This window comes from Oryzias melastigma, linkage group LG6, assembly GCF_002922805.2.
Source record: "Oryzias melastigma strain HK-1 linkage group LG6, ASM292280v2, whole genome shotgun sequence".
NCBI classification, from domain to species: domain Eukaryota; kingdom Metazoa; phylum Chordata; class Actinopteri; order Beloniformes; family Adrianichthyidae; genus Oryzias; species Oryzias melastigma.
Window position 1 is genome coordinate 33990502 of NC_050517.1, and position 21828 is coordinate 34012329.

The following is a 21828-nucleotide window of genomic DNA, read 5'->3' on the forward strand; positions in this document are numbered from 1 at the left end:
TAGCTAAACTCCAAAATAGCCAGGAATTCCACAGTAAACTAAATTTGTCAAAAACATTAGCCTGTTGCTAAAATAGAAGCTATACACTAAATTAGCCTAAAAAAACCCAGTAAATAAAAAACTAGCCAAAAACGTTAGCCTGTTTCTAAAATAGAAGATAAACTCTAAATTAGTCTATAAAAAACTTGGAAGATAACAAATTAGCCAAAAACGTTAGCATGTTGCTAAAATAGAAGCTAAACTTTAAATTAGTCTATAAAAACCCCAGTTGATAACAAATTAGCCAAAAATGTTAGCATGTTGCTAAAATAGAAGCTAAACTCTAAATTAGTCTAAAAACCCCAGGAGATAACAAATTAGCCAAAAATGTTAGCATGTTGCTAAAAGAGAAGCTAAACTTTAAATTAGTCTATAAAAACCCCAGTTGATAACAAATTAGCCAAAAACGTTAGCATGTTGCTAAAATAGAAGCTAAACTCTAAATTACTCTTTAAAAACCCCAGTTGATAACAAATTAGCCAAAAATGTTAGCATGTTGCTAAAAAAGAAGCTAAACTCTAAATTAGTCTAAAAACCCCAGGAGATAACAAATTAGCCAAAAATGTTAGCATGTTGCTAAAAGAGAAGCTAAATTTTAAATTAGTCTATAAAAACCCCAGTTGATAACAAATTAGCCAAAAATGTTAGCATGTTGCTAAAAGAGAAGCTAAACTCTAAATTAGTCTAAAAACCCCAGGAGATAACAAATTAGCCAAAAATGTTAGCATGTTGCTAAAAAAGAAACTAAACTCTAAATTACTCTTTAAAAACCCCAGTAGATAACAAATTAGCCAAAAATGTTAGCATGTTGCTAAAATATTAGATAAACTATTTTTTTTAAATTGCTATAAAATATGAAAGCATAGCCCATGACTATATTTGAAGGTTTGTTGCTAATCTACTTAAAATTATTCAATTTGAAGACGTTCTCATTAACTTCCTATGGGGCAAACTTTGCTGAATATTTCAAAAACTATAAAGTTTATGAATACCAAAAGTACAAGGAGTAATGTAATGTAGTAATGCTTATTCGCACAATAAAGTAGAAGGTCGCTGTGCACGCCACATGCAAAGGTGCTGTCAATCAGCTCAATAAAAACATAAAAACACTTGAACTGTTTTATTTTTAAGAGCCACTGGAGGACGGTTCTGTTTAATTTAGTCCCCTTAAATATGCCCCACATTAAGCGTCCCTTTTTTGTAATCAGACATGAACGTCAGCTGCAACTAGAAAACCTCAGAAAAAAAAAAACAATCACCAAGAGGAGGTGAGGGGGAGGAAAAGGATGAGGATGGATTGAGGATGTGAGCTGAAGAAATAATAGAAGAGGTCAGAAGACCTGAAAGCAGAGACAGCATGGCCAATAGGTAGCTGTTCATAAAAATCCCATAATATAAGAGATAAGGTCAGCCCATGTGATTCTGAGGTGCAGCTTGATATATTCTGCTGTGAAAGCGCTGCCAGGCTGGCTGAGAAGACCTCTGCGTCAGAATGTCTTTCGCTGAAGTTCAAGTCATTCCTAATTAGGGAGAGAGTTAATGAAACAGGTGTAGAATATTGTGATGAATTTGCAGGTTTTTTTTTTATTTTTTTTATATAAATTAATTGAAGTCCCGGTGGAGTGCCTAAAGATAGAGTGGGTGTGCGGAGTAATCAGAACTCATGGGAAAACTGTGAAGGAAAGAGTAGAAGTACAGCAAAATAAATAAATCCGAGGGTTTTACGAGGTGAGGAGGGGCGTTAGGGAGAGGAATAACCCGCCTTTCCTTCAAGAATGAGACGACTGGAACATTAGAAACAGATGACGGTCATGAACAAGACAGTTAGAAAAGAAAACACCACCATTTGGTTCCTGTTGATGTTTAAGATCCTTTTTATCCCTGAACAAAAAGGCGAGGAACATGCAAGAGAGTGAGGCTTTTGACAGGTAAACAAGGCTGTTCAGGTGAGGGATAACGACGCTTAAGGACTCTTTCCTGCCTGGAGACCTTTGTTTGCTTATTTAGACTGACATTTGAAGATTAAGGAAAAGATTGTGGTTTGGGGGATAAATGCTACCTTTCAAATCTCTGCAAGCAACTTACAAGACGTCGGGAGCACGTGACGATGTGGGAGAGAGGCTGCGAAATGTTAGGAGGCTTTGTTTAAATGCTAAATTCTTTCTCTGGAAACACGGCGGGACTGACAGCTTCAACAAAAGTCTCAAGTTGACAGAACGGAACAAAAAATAAAAGACTCAAGAAAAGCTTCCACGGGTTGACGTTACTTTTGTCTGAGAAGTTTCTGGGTCTCCACAAGCAGGATCTGTTGCTGCCGCCTGAAGCTTGAGTCACCTGTTTTGAGGCTTGACCTGTACGGGTGCTGCATTAGCTACGCGCTAATGTTTTTAGCCTGATCGCTACATGGAGTGGTGAATATGTGGAAGACACGGATGATGCAGAGAAATCAGGTTTATTTATTGCGAAGAGTTCTACAAAAACATCAGTTTCACGTCTAGATGTCTAGGTTCATGAGATCATTCTGAGATTCCGTGAGCTAGTTCACTATCACTCCGGGGGTTGAGTTTTCTATGACAGCCGCTGTAACAGTGTTTCTGTGTCTCTGTGATGGAGTTTGTTTCACAAAAATGGAAAAAAAATGGGGGACCTTTTTTTGTTATTTTTGTCAAAATAAGAGGGAGACTTGACGTGGAAGCCTCCACAAGTTTACCGGTCTCTATCTCCTGGTATATTGAGTATACTGAATGCTGCCATGGAGCCGCCGTGGGTGTAAAAGATTGGTGATCTGTCCAGAGTGTATCTTGCCTTTGCCCAACAGTAGTCGGGACGAGCTCTTGCAACCCCAGTGGGTTAACAAAAAAGATGGAAGTTCAGGGCAAAAAACGCTTTCATTGGATTGGTATTCTACCAGCTGATGGAGTCACTTAAAACCCCACGTGCCCAAACTAAACCAACAAACATGACACATAAACTGCCAATATTCAGATATTTGCATTCTGTCCACGCCGCCCAATTCGCTAAATTTGCGCTGCTGCTAGACCTCCACGCCTGTTTCTCAATTTGTGCCGCGGGACTTCAGATCACCCAAATTCTAGTCTGTCATTGACTTATCATTGAAACTGGCCGCCTCTCCCACACAAATTGGTATGAACGTAGCGTTAAGAGGAGCGAAAGTCTTTCAGTTCCCTTGAGACTCATACAGCCACCTAAAGGTGAAGTCCTGAAAACAGAACTTATCCCAGAGAGAAGACGATGGAGACAAGTTGTTGATGGTCTATGCCCCACCAGGGGTACAAAGGATAACTAAATGCCACATTAACTAGTTTTACACCAGCAAAAGCCTTAGTCACATGCAGCCATACAAGGGGATGACCCTTTTGGGTTGTCAGCGTCGGTGAGAGGGTCATAGAGGAGCAGTTGCATCTTTAGGGGGAGCGTAGGTGTGTCTTACAGTTCCCTTGAGGCTCGTACGACCACCTTAAGGGACGTCATGATAATGGAACGTACCATTGTCGTGAATGTGGTAGATATATCATTATGGCGTACTGCATCCTTACACCGTACTCTAGTCGTTAGTAAGATGTGAGTACGTACTCCTTACTGACTGGGCTCAAATGCTCCATGCCAGGGGTGTGCACGTGATACACAAGTGCCCATAAGACGTGTAGGATGGCCATACAAACCATACTCTGATATATTCTGATTTATACACAGGATTTGGGTTAAAAAAGTCAGTACGACACGCCTGGGTCTCACCTACTTACTCTTCCATGTTGTATAAGTATTCTCTATGACCTGTTTCCCGCAGCATACCCATAGAAAAACATTTTCTCTCTACAGGTTTACTGAGCGGTCTATGACCTTGATATTTCCTGCAGGCTTGACCATTTTTCACCCGTATCTCTACAGAACAGAACCCCAGCATATTGAAGCTTTACTCACCTCCTCAAAAACAGGTTTGTTATTGTTGACATCGTCGACTCCGACGATGACCCGGGCGGTGGAGGACAGGGGGTGTGGCCCGCCTGATGCATTGTCGTCGGTGGCTGTTACATTAAGGACGTACTCCAAACCTTGGAGCTTTGGCAGGGGCGTGGAGCGGAGACGAATCAGCCCTGCAGAGAGCACAACTCGTCATTACATAGATCACCATGCTCCATCCGAACAGAGCGCGGCGCCCATCATCAAGCATGATGTCAGCGCCGCTGTGGCCTTCCGTCGTGAGGACTCATCCGTCAGAAAAAGAGCTTTTTGCTGCTCGTCATTCCAGAACTCAAAAGTGACTGCTTGCTACAATCCAGTTCCACAAGATTGCTCTGACAAGTAAAGACCTCATTTAACCCTTTTACACCAGAGATCCAGTGTTTTTGTTCTTTGATTTATGGTAACGTTTCAACCGTTAACAGGATCATTCCAGTAGATTCTGAAGGAGAAAAGCCGCTCATACAGGTTCATAAAAACCCTTAAAAATACAACGTTTTTGCTCAGAACTAGCAAAAAAAAATGACTAGCCTTATATTAAAAGTAAATAGAAAAGTTGCATTACCGGCAATAATGTTAGTGTGAATGCTTTTTCCTGAAAGAAGTCGCTGAAGATGCTGAAGCTTTTTGCTGAAAATGGTGACGCAATTTAATTTAATTACTAAAGAGATTTGCAGAAAGGCATTTTCGGCAAATCCCTAAAGAACTGTGAAATTGTACTGACCTAAATTTCGGAAAAAATTGCAAAAAAAGAAATTGCTTAAAAATCCCTAATACATGCCAATTTCACAAACACATTTAGTGTGTCGCTTAAAAATGAGCTATACTTCAAATTAGCCAAAAAACCTAACCAGTTGCTAAAATATTAGCTAAACTCTAAATCAGCAAAAAAAAAAAAAAAACCTCAATAGATGCCAAATTTGCCAAAAAAAAAGCTAGCTCATTGCTTACAGGGGCAATAGTCTGATTTTCTTGAGCCTTTTAGAGTAAACTCTATCCATAGATATGACCATATATTACCTTTGGAATACTAAAAAAACAATTATTAATGAATATTCGTTATTTTTTGTGAGCTTTTTCCAACCCGGAAATAAAACGACTCGATTCTTGAAGCTCCGCCTGCCGCTGTGTGTGGCTGCTGTCCATTTCATGACGTCATCCTAGAGCTTTTCTTTCTTTGTTTATCCAAATTTCTTCAAACATGGATGCACACACCATGTGGCTGTCTTAAAGTTCTGTCTTAAAGAAGCTACGCGTCTAAAGCAACGAACATCTGTTTGAGCCAGAATTTATTGAAAACAGGACACAGTTGGAAGATATACGAAATTCTGCATCTAAAATGAAAGTTCTTTTGCTGATCACCGCTAGCTCAGTGGAGAAATTGAGTGTTGGTGTTAGACTGGGGGCGGTGCTGGCAGAGAAGATTATTCCTGGAGGGAGGGGTTCACATCGTGATGCACAATACAAGCAACTCATTTTCATGGGTATGGGAGGGGCTGCTGCTGAGAGCGCAGGTTTTTAGGATATTACTCTTAAATGCATGAACTGATCAAAATAAGGCGTTGGGTTCTTTATAGAGAAGAATGGACAGTATAATGCACTTAAAACTTTAAAAAGTAGAATTTATTTTCATTGTATGGACTCTTTAAATACTAGATAAACTCCAAAATAGCCTAGAATTCCCCAGTAAACTAAATTAGTCAAAAACGTTAGCCTGTTGCTAAAATACAAGCTACACCCTAAATTAGCCAATAAAAACTCAAATAGATAACAAATTAGCCAAAAATGTTTGCATGTTGCTAAATTATTAACTCAACTCCAAACTAGCACAAAAAACTCCAAAAAAGGTAGCTCAATGCTATTAGCTAAACTCCCAAATAGCCCACAATTCCTCAGTAAACTAAATTAGCCAAAAACGTTAGCCTGTTCCTAAAAAAAAAAGCTAAACTCAAAATTAGCATATAAAGACCTCAGTAGATGACAAATTAACCATAAACATTAGCATGTTGCTAAAATTTTAGCTACACTCGCACCTCTTTTCTCTTTCAGAATCTGCTGGAATTACGTTGATCGTGTTGACGGTTAAGAAGTTTTATCATGTTAAAGATTTTGTGTTTAAGAGTCGCCGCTGACGCCTCAGGTGTTAAAACCAAAAACAGGTTTTAAATAACTTTCCTCCTAAACATGCTCATCCAGCACAAACACACCTGAGGGGGGAAAGGTTGGAGAACACGGTTGGAAGTTAACCTGGCTCAGCACATGCCTATTAGGCGTTCCTCTTGCATCTTTTGTCTGCTTTCATGTTCCAGCCGAGATAAAAGGTCGGATAAAGGATGGAGCGCCTGAGTCAACATGTTTCTCGTCAACAGAAACACAAAAAGCATCAGAGACTGCAGGACCAGCACTAGCCTGTGATGTGTGGGAGAGCCATTGAAGTGTGAGGATGGGGAGCCGTGTTTTTGTTCTCTCGTTGGGGTTCTATTCATCACTTTCAATGCACTTGATTAGGGAAACACTCGTGCTGATACACACATCAGCCTGATTCTGCCTTCCTCCACATCGCTCCTGATTCCTGATGTCCCGAATTCCTAATGACGACGTCTGACGTTACTGTGACACCACATTGAAACGGCGACCGCCTTAAATGTCAACCCAGTTTAGAGCAGCAGCAGCTCGATGATATAAGTAAGCATTAGAGAAGGAATTAGAGGTATCTGTGAGACAGAGGTATAAGCCCTTCCCTTTCTGATTCTCTGTGTGAAGAAAGGATGAAGGAGAGGACACAAAAGGAAGAGGAGCTGGCAGAGACACCCAAAGATTGTGAGCTACGATAGAGCAGTTGTTGTGAAATTGAATTGAAAGGGTTGGGTGACAAATGTCACAGCGATTGCAACTGGTTTCGGATCAAAGGGTAAATAAAAAAGATAAACTGTGCAGCCACAAATGTTAGAAAGCCGGGAAACACATGGATCATTCCTCCTCGGAGCTGCCAGCAGAAAAACCCAGACGGCAAATGTCAAAAACTAATGCCGGACATTATATTTATAACCCTAATTAGAGAGAGCGACACATATATAATTAAGTGCTGCTTTTAATATCAACTTTCAATATCTTTCCTCTTTGACTTTGAAAAAAGAGGGAGCATTCAATGCACAGCACTCAAGCAAGACTGCTTTTGATAAAATTAGGCTCACGGTTTGCCAAGACTGCCAATTAGTGTGAGGAGCACGAGCATCAAACCAAGCTGAAATACTAAACAGCATCACCTTTCAGGCTGTCAATGACGAAGTTTGCTTCCTCGTTGCCGGCTGTTATGGAGTATGTGATGCCATCTCCATCTGGATCTTTGGCCAAAACTGTTGCAACAAGCGTGTTGGGGCCGGCGTCCTCGGAGACGAACGTTCGGTATCTGCGAAGAGAGACGGGGTTAAAAACTTACAGTTAAATGTTTTGAGAAACGTTTCTGCTTTGGAGGGGTGTAGGGATAAATCAGTTTGGTGATACTTTTATCAATTTAAAATCCTGACAAGACGATATTTGATTCACTAGAAAAGTTGTATTACCTGCGATAATGCTAGTGTGAAGGATTTTTGCTGAAAGTAGCTGCGGAAAATGCTGAAGGGACTTTCTTGATCATGCCAAAGCGATTCACAAGATGTCACATTTGCTAAAAGACTGGAAATTTTGCTGCAGGAGCGCTGAAGTTGACCTAAATTTCTGGAAAGTTTTGTAGTAAATTTGCTTCACAGTCCTGACAGTACCCCTCCCCAAAAAGGCAGATACCAGATGCCCAGAAACAAAAACACCTGGCAGGGGGGGACATGGACCCAAAACAACAGGTATGAACTGAAAACCAGACACTTAAATAGGCTGAGAGCACTTTACTGAACTTAAGACAGCTGTGGGTCATGAACCTGAAACTAGTGTGTCTTTAGGGACCTTTCAAACAGAACATGACCAAAAATCCTAAATACTAACAAAAACTCAGACCAAAGTTCACAATCCTCATAGTACCCCTCCCCAAAAGGGCAGATCCCAGATGCCCAAAAACAAAACATTTAACAGGTGGGGACATGGAGGAGTAAAAAGTCCAGAACACAGACAAAAACCAAACCAAAGTTTACAGTCCTGACAGTACCCCTCCCCAAAAGGGCAGATCCCAGATGCCCAAAAACATATAAGAGGAGGAGACATGGGCCCTAAAACAAACAAACAAAAGAAGTCTAGGACACAGTTTTGTGGTACTACAGCCAGACAGACGTAAGGGGACAAAGACCCAAAAAAACTCAGACCACAGTTCACAGTCCTGACAGTACCCCTACCCAAAAAGGCAGATCCCAGATGTCCAAAAACACATAGAGGAGGGGACATGGGCTCAAAAAAACAGGGATAAACTGAAAATCAGAGACTTAAATAGGCAGGGAGCAATTTACTGAACTGAAGACAGCTGTGGGTCATGAACCTGAAACTAGTGTGTCTTTAGGGACCTTTCAAACAGAACATGACCAAAAATCCTAACTATTAACAAAAACTCAGACCAAAGTTCACAATCCTCATAGTACCCTTACCCAAAAGGGCAGATCCCAGATGCCCAAAAAACAAAACATTTGACTGGTGGGGACATGGAGGAGAAAAAAATGTCCAGAACACAGACAAAAACCAAACCAAAACTCACAGTTCTGACAGTACCCCTCCCCGAAAGGGCAGATCACAGATGCCCAGAAACACCTGGAGGAGGGGACATGGGCCCAAAAACAAACAAACACAAGAAGTCTGGGACACAGTTTAGTGGTACTACAGCCAGACGGATATAAGGGGACAAAGACCCCAAAAAACTCAGACCAAAGTTCACAATCCTCATAGTACCCCTCCCCAAAAAGGCAGATCCCAGATGCCCAAAAACAAAACATTTGACAGGTGGGGACATGGAGGAGAAAAAAAGTCCAGAACACAGTCAAAAACCAAACCAAAGTTCACAGTCCTGACAGTACCCCTCCCTGAAAGGGCAGATCCCAGATGCCCAAAAAAGACCTGGAGGAGGGGACATGGGCCCAAAAAAAACAAACAAAAGAAGTCTAGGACACAGTTTAGTGGTACTACAGTCAGACAGACGTAAGGGGACAAAGACCCACAAAAACTCAGACCACAGTTCACAATCCTCATAGTACCCCTCCCCTAAAGGGCAGATCCCAGATGCTCAAAAACACATAAGAGGAGGGGACATGGGCCCCCCAAAAAACCCAAAAAAACAAAAGAAGTCTAGGACACAGTTTAGTGGTACTACAGCCAGACAGACGTAAGTGGAAAAAGACCCCAAAAAACTCAGTTCACAGTCCTGACAGTACTGTCGTCATCAGTATTTTGGAGACTCTTTCCTCCACACACTGCTGCAGAAACATGCTCTATCTCAGCTGCATTTTGAAGAGAAAAAGCTGCAGATATTTGCTTTTAACGTCTCGCCTCGACACCTATAAAGACTGACTGGTGGAGCTGTGCACCATATGTTTCAGTAAACAAAGGGGCGTTTCATGTTGAATACCCGTTTGAGCCCGTTTCATTGGACGGGAGGGCTGCTGGAGCTCTCCTTTCAGGATGACTGAGGCTCCTGTGCCGACTGCCACTTTACATGCAGCAGAATCGTTATTGTACTCTTTCTCAGATCTGTACTTTACAGGAAGCTGTCTGGCAGTTCTCTGTTTAATTCTCGACTTGTCTGGCTTTTCCACTCGCTCATCCTCAGTGAGATGTTACAGGCTGCTGCAGACAGGTGTGTGTGCGCTTTGCCGTTCCAGGCAGAGAAGTGAAAGAAGCTGGAGACGAGTAACAGCTCCATTTGAAGACTCAAAGCTTTTGTTTTCTACAGTAGTCGGGGTGACACACCTTAACAACGTATTGTGAATCACTAAAGAGTCCAAAGCAAACTGATTAGACTTATAGCCGTGGCTTCCACTTGTCACTGAGATTTAGCGGATCCTCTTAGCCGGCCAGACCAAAGACAGATGATTATGTTTGCTGAGAAGCTGAAGTCATTGAACAAATGGTGCTTCCTCATGCTCAGCCCACTGTGGGTCATTTGATCCAGTACCTTTTAAAATGTCAGCAGTGATTTGCCTTCTCTGTTGTGCTCGGCAGCCAGATGCCCGGCGAGACACTGGAGGATGACATACCGCCGAGGCACAAAGAGCTACGGGGAGGAGATAACCTCTGGAGCTAAGAGGAAGCACGGATGTAGAAAAATGGGAAGAAAAGGTTGAGGGAGGAGCAGGTGACAAAGACGGAGGCTGCCACAGAAATGGCAGAGTGATGTGTGGGGAAAACAGAGGAGGAGGGGGCTTGATCTGTCAGCAGAACTCCTCCGCTGTGAGATTTCACACCATATCCACTGCTAATGTGTGTTTGTGAGCGCGTAGGGGGGGCGGGGCCTGGGTGTCTGTGGTGAGAAGTCAGAGGTGATTGATGGTTTACAGAAGAATGCTGATGGGTGATTCATCTCAGCCAGCCGGAGAAATCTCCGTGGCACCGCCGGTGACCTATAATCTGTCACCCGGCTCAGAGGCCACCTCTCCCAAGCTCTGCGGGATGAGACATATTCACTCCCTCTGCTTCCCTTCCCAAAGCGTCTCGCTGCATCTCAGTGAAGTGTGAAGCTCAGGCGGCGCGCGCCTCCCCGCCGCCCGCCACCCGCCCGTCCGTTCGTCTTCTGGCTGCATGTGTGTCTGTTTGCATTTTCATGGACTGCGCGCCCGTCCTTCCATCACCGCCGTCAGTTTCGCCTCCCTACGTCTTATTCAGACGTGAACTGACAGGACATGGCGAGCACTTTCCTCCTCAAGTAATCAGTTTGAATGGAAGAGTCATTTGATCAATGTTATTGTGTGCGTCCCTCTCTACTTCCATGCATGGTTTGGAACATCATGTCCTCGTCATCCCTCGCAGGATTCTACCTGCATCTCGGGGAAAATGACAGAGCCTGCAGTGAGTGCTGTTTGACTGCTGACAGGCTGCTCTGTTTATCTGCATATCTGACTGCCCGTCTCCTGGCTGCTCGCCGTGTCTGTTTTGGTATTCTCCACTGACTTGTCCAGCGTCCGTGTTTCAGCATGTTGTTTTTTAGCCTCAGCGTTTCCTGCCCCCACCTGTTTGTGCGTCCATCCAGCCGGCGAGACTGACACCGGCCGGAGGAGAGGAGCGCATCACGCAGGTCCACATCATTATTCTATGAAGGACGCTAAAATTGGCTGACAGGACAAGAAGATTACCCGCTCTGGGAAATAAATGCGGCGGAGTCGCGGTGACAGTCGCGGCCCACCCACTCATGCAGCTTTGTCAAAACGCCGTGTGGTGACACGCTGGATCGCATCCAAATGCCAGTTGACAGTGCACCTTAGAAAAGGCTAAATATGAATTGTTTAAGTCACGTGTCAAAGTCAAGGCCCGGGGGCCAAAACCGGCCCTCCAGATCAATTTGATTTTATTGTTATTAATAACTCGATGTTATATTGCGGTCATTTCTAATTTGTATAATTTTGACAAAATATATTTTTATAGAGAGTAAAATATTGAAAGTTATTTAAGGTTTAAGTTGATTTATTCTGGAATAATATTTCTGCCTTTTTATATTATTCAAAATTATGTTAATAAATTACAGTTTTAAAGTTTAAAAAATTCTCATTCTGCTAGCTTTTTAGGCTATTTTTGCATTTACTATGATTTTTTTAGGCTATTTTGGAGTTTAGCTAGTATTTCAGCTACATGCTAGCTACTTTGACTAATTTAGGCTTTTATTTTTAAGTTTTTTTATACAGTTTGGGGGTTTAGCTTATATTTCAGCTACATGCTAGCTGTTTTGGGTAATTTAGGCTTTTATTTAAAAATTTTTTGGCTGTTTTGGAGTTAGGCTAATATTTACACGCTCTAGGATATTTTGAAGTGTAGCTATTTTTCAGCTACATGCTAGCCGTTTTGGCTAACCTAAATTTTTTTTTTTTCCTTTTTTAGGTTAATTTTTCATTTAGCCAATATTTTAGCTGGCTATCAGCTTCAGTGTTTTCAATTTCAGAATCTCTAGCTATCAGCATTAGCATTTTTAGCGGCCAAGTTCAGCTTACAGCATTCACACTAGCATTGTCACAGGTAATGCTATATATTTAGTTCGTAATTATGTTAAAAAGTTACGGTTTTAAAAATGTAGTTTTATAGTGTTCAATAAATGTTTATCCTGTTTGCCCCGTGACATAATAATAATAAAAAAAATAATAATAATGGATTAGATTTATCTGCGCTTTTCCAGACGCTCAAAGTGCTTACATTGTGTATCCATTATTCATTCCTACTTGGTGATGGTAAGCTAGTACCTACCTACCTACTACTGTAGCCACAGCTGCCCTGGGCAGGCTGACAGAGGCGTGGCTGCCAGTACGCGCCTACAGCCCGTCTGACCATCACCGGAACATTCAAACACATTCACACACCAGTGGAGCCACACTGGAGGCAAGTAGGGTTAAGTGCCTTGCCCAAGGACACAACGACATTTGGCTGGTGGGAGCCGGAATCGAACCGCCTATCCTTCGATCATTGGCTGACCCGCTCTACCGCCGCACATAAGGTGTGTTTTGGATTTTGTCCCCTTGTGTGATTGAGTTTGACACCCCTGGTTTAAATGCTACAATCATTTTCATGTGTGATTAATGTGTGGAAAGTTGGGGCTCCACAGACGGAAATACCCAGCGAACATATTGCCTTTATCTCAGCCGCTCAGAATTTACATCCCACACTGTTTATGACGAGACGGCCGGCTTCAAATATGACTGCAATGGATGGCCTGAAGGAGGCGTGTCTGAAATGAATGATGAAACGAGCTGTCCCTCTGTGACGCTGTCTGCTCAAAGAGCAAAGCTCTCATGTAATCAGGCGGGATCTGCAGGCGGATCAGGAACGGAGCTTCACATCAACTCATCATTGCACCGACTCACATTATAGTTTTTCTGCTTAAGACGCTAATTTAAGCGCCATCCGCCCATCGAAGACACAGAAAAACCAAAACAGGTTTGTTTGATGGCTCATGCTTCATTTACTGCATTTTATAGATTCCATTCCTGCTAATTTGAGTCTGAAAATCCCAAACGGGATTAAATTTACACAAATGAGGCATTTTGATTAACAGCTAATTACTGTTTAACCCTTTAGCACCAGAACTTTAGCTCTACTTTATTCTGACTACTATGACTCTTCATTCCAGTACTTCAGTGAGCAAGGTGGCAAATATTTTTGGGCAACTGTTTGGAGTAAGACTATTCTGGGTGAGGGTTATGGTGGTTTGAACTTTAACCCAATTTGTGGGAATATAAATTTATTTTTTTCCTTCTCATTATCACCCTGAAACGCCCTGAGACCCTGAAATGGACAAAACGGGTTAAAAAAAAGATGGATGGAATGATGGATAGATGGATGGATGGATGGATGGATGGATAGATGGATGGATGGATGGATGGATGGATGGATGGATGGATGGATGGTTGGATGGATGGATGGATGGATGGATCATCGGTGGATGGAGAGAAGGATTTATGAGTGGACAAATGGATGGATTGATGATGGATGAATGGATGATGGATGGAGGGATGGATGCATGAATAGATGAATGGATGGATAGATGGACGATGGTTGGATTGATGGATGAACGGATGGACAAAAGGACGGATATAAAGAAAGAAGAACAGACAGATGGACGAATAGGATGGATAGATGTATAGATGGACAGGTAAATGAACGTATGGAAAGAAGGATAGATGAACGAAAAATGGATAGATGGTTGGATGGATGGATGATGGATGGATGGAGGGAGGGGAGGAGGGAGGGAGGGATGGATGATGGATGGATAGATGAATCTGATTATCTCTGGCTGCCATTGTGGTAAATATTTTTCATGAAAACTTTTTTATGAAAAAAAAAAAGGTTTGTCTCTTTCTAACTTGGGAGTTGGGTCCTATTTTTAACCCAACTCCAAAGTTGAGTTAATTTTATTTTCAGTGTGAACCGTTTCCTCATCAACCACGATCCCAGCAGACTGACAAAGAGGACAGCAGCCTTACGCTGACATGCAACACTTTATAGTGGTGCAGTGTTCATGGAATTAACGTAAACCAACTCATTCTGTAACGGAGAAAAGGTTCTTTGCGCCGGTACGTCATGTAGGCGTTACCGTCGATGTCTCTGATGTTAAAGGGTTAAATGTCATTTTGTATTTCTTCTTAAGAAAATTTAAATTTGGGATGTATCATGGGATCCTATAAGACTACCAGCCTTCTGGTGTGCCCATCAGAAAATGATGGTTAGGTGAAGATCAAGAGTATCTTCTCTGTATGGTATGACCATAGACAGTACATAGAGAGAACTGAACCGATCAGCCCCTCCCCCCTCATGTTCTAAACAGGAAGTGAAAGTCAAAATCCCATAGACTTCTATTGAGAAATGAACAGCCATTACCTAGTCATTCTTGATCTGGTGTCTCTTTTGAACATTTTCTTGCTAAACCTATTTTTTTTTTTTTATTATTTATTTTCTTTAGTACAAGTAATTCAAGTTATAAACTGGCCAATCAGATGCCTCAGTAAGAGCATGTGGTGCCAGTTGGCCCTTCCTCAAACATTCAAATTAACAGATTATCTGACCAATCACTGCTTACTGATGTCGACTGGTCCCAAAATGGTGAAATCGGGCGTGATCCGTACCGTGGAAAAATGGCAACTGAAGTGACTTCCATTGGAACCCAAGGTATTCGGTATTTTAATTGCCTTGTTTTGTCCATTTCTATTTATGTCAATAGGTAAGAAAATAAATTATTCTATACCCAGATGTTTTTTACTTTTTACCTTTCTTTTGACCTGTCAAAGGATCTGAATGTATGCAGATGACTTAGTTGTTTTCCCCAGCAGCTCCAAATGCAACAACTTTTAAATGTTTAAATGTCTGAATCTGGTATTAATAATTACATTTTATAAAGTTCCAGCATAAAATTTGAACAAAGTAAGATGTAACATTGAATTTTCCTGCGTTTAAATTCTCTGATTCTGAGCTTGATGTCTCTCACAAAGTAAAATATCTTGGACATTTGTTCAAGAATGTCATTTTATGCTATTGTGTTTTTGAACTTGTATTATTGTGAATGGTTTTATTTTTATATTCCTAAAGTATTTGTTTTGTGTTTCTTGTAGCTAATGGAGTCTGTAATAATAAAGATATTCATTCTTTCTAATGGTAAACAATTCATTCTTGTTTCTGAATATTATGTGTATGACATCACAGCTTCAAATGTTTATTTTATGGTTTCTGGACATTGTTTTGGGTCTAAAGCTCGCGGCGAGCGTTCCTCCATCTTGTTCTTCAGACAGAAGCATCAGTGAGGATTTATCTGCCTGCAACACTTCTTTCTGTTTTGTGAACGTTCGTCCCAGAAGCCTCATGAACCTGAGATCTGAACAAGAACTAACGAAGACTTTTCTGTCCAAAATATCAAAATAGAATTTGTGAGGAGGGTTCTGGGCTTCACCCGGAGTCCCGCGGTGATCCGCTGCTGCAACCCTGTTATCAGTTATTGATTAGTGACAGCTTGATGTGGTTCCTATCGATTCCTCAAATCTTTAAAGAATGAAGGTCATGATATTTCATCACAGACCAATAACTGTCAACACTTCAAGATCTTATTCACTAAGCCTAAAACAGTCTTAAGAAAAAGAAAATAATAAACATTTTTGCTGCAGCCTGAAAAACACACAAAAAGAGAAATGAGCACTGCAGTGTTGAGGCTTAAAGTGTCAAAATATATTTTTTTTTATTACATAGAGAACATTACTACTTGTATTTTTGGTTTTCATAAACTTTATAGTTTTTGAAATATTAAGCAATATACGCCCCATAAAAAATAAACGAGAAAGTCATCAAATTTGAAAATTTTAAGTAGATTAGCAACAAGCTTTTAAATATATTCACGGCTGTGTTTTAATATTTTAAAGTAATTTTTTTTTAAATTGGGGTTTAATCAATAATTTAGCAACATGCTAATGTGTATGGCTAATTTTTTGTCTACTGGGGCTTTTAGGCTAATTTAGAGTTTAGCTTCTATTTTAGTATCAGGCTAACGTTTTTGGCTAATTTAGTTTGATGATTAATAATAGGCTATTTTGGAGGTTAGCTAGTATTTAAGCAATGTGCTAGTTTATAGGCTAATTTGGCATCTACTGAGGCTTTTTTATGCCAATTTGGAGATTAGCTAATATTTTAGAAACATAACAACTTTTTGGCTAATTTGTTATTTACTGTTTTTTTTTTTTTTTTTAGACTAATTTGGAGTTCAGCTTCTATTTTAGCAACACTTTTGACTAATTTAGTTTACAGAGGAATTTTAGGCTATTTTGGAGTTTAGATAACATTTAAGAAATATGCTAGGATTTTTGGCTAATTTGGCATCTATTAAGGTTTATTGGGCTTATTTGGATAGCTTATATTTAAGCAAAACTTCCAGTCTTTAAGCAAATGTAACATTTTACAAACATCTTTTGCAATTGCAGCAATTATAGTAAATTGCTTCATGATTTTCAGCAAAAAGCTGCAGCGACTACTTTCAGCAAACAACATTCACACTAGCATTATCGCAGGTAATTCAACTTTTCTAATTTTTACTTATATCTGTACTATAAAAATGAAAGCGTAACCAGCAGAAGAACATCGGCAGAGGACATTCGGGGAGTTTCTTTTACACATGTTCATTAGCAGTCCCTTCCCAACAAGTATAAGTTATCAATCAAAGCCATTTTCTGATTTGTGACAAATGATGAAAAGTTTTTCATCGCGTTTCACTGACGCTGCAGCTGCTTTTGTTTACCATGATCCTGCGCAGCTCAAACAAGCCTTAATTCTCCGTTTCCTGCCAGATCCTCACTTTTTTTTCTTAGTTAACCGTTTTTCTGCCTCAGCTGCATTTTTTTTTTTTTTAACTATTTTTGCTGCCTCATTGAAAATGATTTCGATTTGAGATGGCTGGTTGTTTACCAAAGTTCCACATTAGTTTTGTTCTTCAGCAGCACAAATTGAGGGTGAAGCATCCAGATTCTGTTTACCATTAATGTTCATTAATGGAGAGGATGAGGGGAGGACTCCGGCTCTTTAATATGCAGCATTGAGTCACACACATTTCACCAGTACACTCATTTATTTCAAACTGGTAAAAGTTTGCAGATAATTAATAATATTTCCATTAAAAAAACAACAACAGGCTGTTTCTTTTTCATTTCCTTTTTGCTAATTTGATCCTTTTAAAAACTACAGAAGAATGTTAGGAATAAAAGCTGCAAAAATACAACAAAACAAGCTTTTTTTTATTTGCAGGGATTGGAATCAATGAAACGCATAATTTTATTCAGGGAAAGTGCATGTTTTGGTATGAATACAGAGGGAGTGCATGATTGCCTGTTCTGTCACCTTCTCCTGTCCTGAGTGAGTAAAGAGAACCACAGACTAAAAAAACGTTATTGATCCATCTGTCCAAGATGAGCAGCTGAAATAAAATAAGATGCTGAGTGTTAAAAATAACTGAATCAAAGAGACCGAAGCTGAACTCTACGCCGCCGTTAACCTGTAACGACCTGAAGCAACTCGTGTTCAACCTTCAGAGCACGAAGAAACGTCTAAACCTTTCACACGACACGGAAACGGCATCTTTATACGACACTTATTCTATGTTTGGCCAAAGAGAGATAAAAGAGCCACAAGTGGATCTGGAGCTGCAGGTCGCAGATCTCTGGTTTAGTTTAACACTTTAATATCAAAGCTTTGGTGACAGCCTTTCAACCAACACAACTATTCAACCGTTTAGCAGCCTAATGCTAATATCCAACATAAATCGGCTGATTCTGTCACCGATAAGCAACTTTATGTTCGGAATGTGTTGCATATTGGTGCAAAACTGCATCAGAATTAAATGATTCATCTTTGAGTGAAAAAATGTGCAAATGATGGAAAAGAGGCAGTTTTTTTTCCCAATTTAGGGATAAATGGTTCCTAGTTCAAACATTTCAAAGGAATGGGGAGCTCTTGTAAAAATAGACATTGAGTTTTCATGTGTTTTTTGTTTCATTTTCTTGAACCATAGTGGGAAGGTACCTATGATTGTAAAAGTACACAACTATAGGTAGAAATTTGCCATTGTGAACATCTAAATATTCGACAGAACCTCCATCTTTGATTTGACTGCATTTACATCCACCTGAAGAAAAGCATTTGTATATATTTTTGTAATTTTTGCATGGTTTGACTACTGATTTGCACTAAATGTTAAAAAACAAGTCCAAAAAAGGAGACGGTCACTCACACGGGCTGGGAGAATTCCGGAGCCTCGTCGTTGACGTTGGCCATCCTCACGCGGACCGTCGCCGTTCCCGAGTGCGGCTCGTCGCCTCCGTCCACCGCCATCACCACAAACTCGTACAGATGGTTGGGCCTCTCGAAGTCCAGCCGCCTCGCGGGGAAAATGGTCCCGTGGGGGGAAATGCTGAAATCCGGGCTCAGGGTGTAATAAGTGAGCTCGGCGTTTAACCCCGAGTCGCAGTCGGTGGCCAGAACTGTCGACGGGGAGAACACAAGGATCATCAATTATGGGTTAATCCAAAAGAGCCGATGAGGCGGCATCAGCCGATGAATATGTTGACATCTGTGGGGATCATTATCTCTTTATGGCCCTGCTAAACGTGTCATAAATCATGAGCTTAGACAGCTGCAATTATCAGAAGACAAACTGGGCTCTGCCAAAACAATTAACAAAAAGGAGCATGAAAACAAGAAACGAGCGAGAACGGTGATGGGAACCATCGCCGGACCAGGTGATTACACAAAAATGGCTTTATTTGTTGTCTTTATTTTTGAGTCTACATTTACAATCATCATGGCTTTCACTTAAGCTCACAGTTTTCCCCCCCGGCAGAAATCTACAACCAATTTCTTTGATGTGTTTGTTTGCCGCATGTCAGGCGCTGCATGCAGACGCCTCCATTTCCCTCCATCTTCTAAAACGGTTTATGATCAGTAATACACTCCACGCACTTTTCATTTAGCCCCTGAAATGCGGTGTCACTTACTCGGAGTTAGAGGGATTGAAATGCTGCGTCTGATTTAAGCGTCAACCTGACAAGTTCGGCTCCGTTTTTATCTCATTTGCTGCCAACCTCGGTGAGTCTTCGTCTTCTCGCTGAAAGCACAAGAGGCTTTCTGCTTCCTCGGTGCCTCAAAAGATTTTAACAATTCATTAATTATCCCAGCAGTCCAGCAGATTCAGTCCATTACAGGCCTTTATGGCTTTCTGCCCATTAAAATAAAAGCTGAGGTCATTTTGAACTTTTCTTGGGTTTTTCCTCCGACATGCTTCCGCTTTGTGGTGGCGGAGCTCATATTGGGGGCGGTGTAACTCTGGAGGTGCTGCGGTTGTCTGATCCTTCATTTCCTGGCCTCCTACCGAGTTCTTAAGCAAACACTTAACCCCGCCTGGCTCCCAGAGTGTGCTCATCAGCCTGCCAGCGAGAAGTACTGTACGAGAAAGTGCTCTGCGGACGGCGAATGAGCACCACAATAGAAGAATCTTCATGCATATTACATTTATCTGGGGGGCTTAAATCCAAAGTTTGTTCACATTTGCCTGGAAACAACTGAAGTTCACGCTTGGGTCAGACAACCTGACAGGTCACGTACGCCGTAAACGTGCTGGAGTGTGTCGTTGTCATGCAAGGCTGAGCCTGAAGCTGAACGGGTTCATGTCTCCACTCCCTCAGTCTTTGTTTGGACCTCCTTTGGTCATGTTTGTTCAGAATTCAACCTTTTTTCATTTTCTCCATCAAATTTAGACAATTGACTGTGTCTGAGAACTGGACTGAGAGTGACATCATCCATAGAAAATGCTTTACTTCCAGCTCCAACCAAATGAAGTCAATTCTCTCGCCATTTTTTCACCATGTTGGAGTCCTTGTTTCTGTGGCAACCAGTATCACCAATCAGGAGTGAGCTTGTTGGAAGGCCACACCCCTAACACTTGTGCTACACAAAATCTGTCAAATGTTTTTAATGTCTGACATGGGGACGCTTTTATTGAGAGATATGATTGGTCGGTTTATAACTTGAATAACCTGGATGGTCATTTTGACCAAAAGAATGACTGAGTAACAGTTATGTCTCTATAGAAATCAACGGCTGTCTCTGAATTTCTTCACTACTCACTATATAGTGCGTTTTCAATTTTCTAGTGCTGTCAAAATCTACAATTCCAAAATCAAGTGCACTACAAATTTCCCATAAGTCTTTGCAAAAAAGCTAGCGTGCATCAATGCTCACTACATCAACAACTATAGACCACAATCCTCTGTGGTCGATAGTTTTACCAAAAAAGTGTTTAAATGTAATTTTTCAATAAAACATCCACGTTTTCATCATCAGAACACAGTGGAGTCATAAATAGACGGTGTGAAATGTTTGTATTAATTTAAATTTACCTTTGTGAAATCTGTGACGTCATATTCGGCGATTAGAAAAACAAAAGAAAAGTAGTTAGCATCGTGTCCGAATTGCTTTTTAAATCCAGAGGACTATATAGTTTTTTAGTTTTAAGGGGTTAGGAAGGGAATTCTGACATAGAACTTGATTTCAAATTAGCCTAAAGAGCTAGCTCATTACTGAAATATTAGCTAAACTCCAAAATAGCCCCAAATTCCTCAGTAAACTAAATTAGTCAAAAACGTTAGCATGTTACTAAAATAAAAGAAACTCTAAGTTAACCTATGGAAACCCCAGTAGGTAACAAATTAGCCAAAAAAGTTAGCATGTTGCTAAAATATTAGTTAAACTCTAAATTAACCTACAAAAACCTCAGTATGTAACAAACTAGCCAAAAACGTTAGCATGTTGCTAAAATATTAGCTAAACTAAATTAGCCTATAAAACCCTCAGTAGGTGACAAATTAGCAAAAAATGTTAGCATGTTGGTAAAATATTGGCTTAACTCTAAATTAGCCAATAAAAACCTCAGTACGTAACAAATTAGCCAAAAACGTTAGCATGTTGCTAAAATATTAGCTACACTAAATTAGCCTATAAAACCCTCAGTATGTAACAAATTAGAAAAAATAACATGTTGCTAAAATATTAGCTAAACTAAATTAGCCCATAAAAACCTCAGTATGTAACAAATTAGCAAAAAACATTAGCATGTTGCTAGAATATTAGCTTATACCTAAATTAGCCTATGAAAACTTCAGTAGCAAACAAATTAGCAAAAAACGTTAGCATGTTACCAAAAAATTAGCTAAACTCTAAATTAGCCTATAAAAACCCCAGTAGGTAACAAATTAGCCAAAAACGTTAGCATGTTGCTAAAATATTAGCTAAACTAAATTAGCCTATAAAACCCTCAGTACGTAACAAATTAGCCAAAAACATTAGCATGTTGCTAAAATATTAGCTACACTCACGCTGCTTTTGTCCATCAGAATCGACTGGATTGATCATGCTACCGGTTGATACGTTACAGTAAATCAAAGAACAGAAACACTGGAGCTCCGGTGTTAAACGATATAAGCTACATGTTCTGTCATTACGTTTTGGAGGGAATCACGTCTGAAAACTTTGAGCAATCTCCATAAAATACAATTGAAAAACTTGGGGAAAAGTGTTCAGGTACCTAATCAGAGTCTCGGGTTGAAAACTGCGAGGAAACTTGAGCGCCACAACATTGAAACGCTGGAATCTCTCGAGAGCAATCAGAGGTGCAGCTTC

General features: G+C 40.6%; 1 protein-coding gene across 1 annotated transcript in view; it reads right to left on the reverse strand.

Annotated features, from left to right (window-relative positions):
* The window catches only part of LOC112152060 (neural-cadherin), a gene marked incomplete at its 5' end in the record, with an annotated part of 198451 nt that overhangs the window by 90916 nt on the left and 85707 nt on the right, over positions 1–21828 (reverse strand). Inside the window, 3 exon segments of the mRNA XM_024281306.1 lie at positions 3982–4154; positions 7287–7429; positions 18386–18635. Of these exon segments, the coding sequence (XP_024137074.1) occupies positions 3982–4154; positions 7287–7429; positions 18386–18635 (566 nt within the window).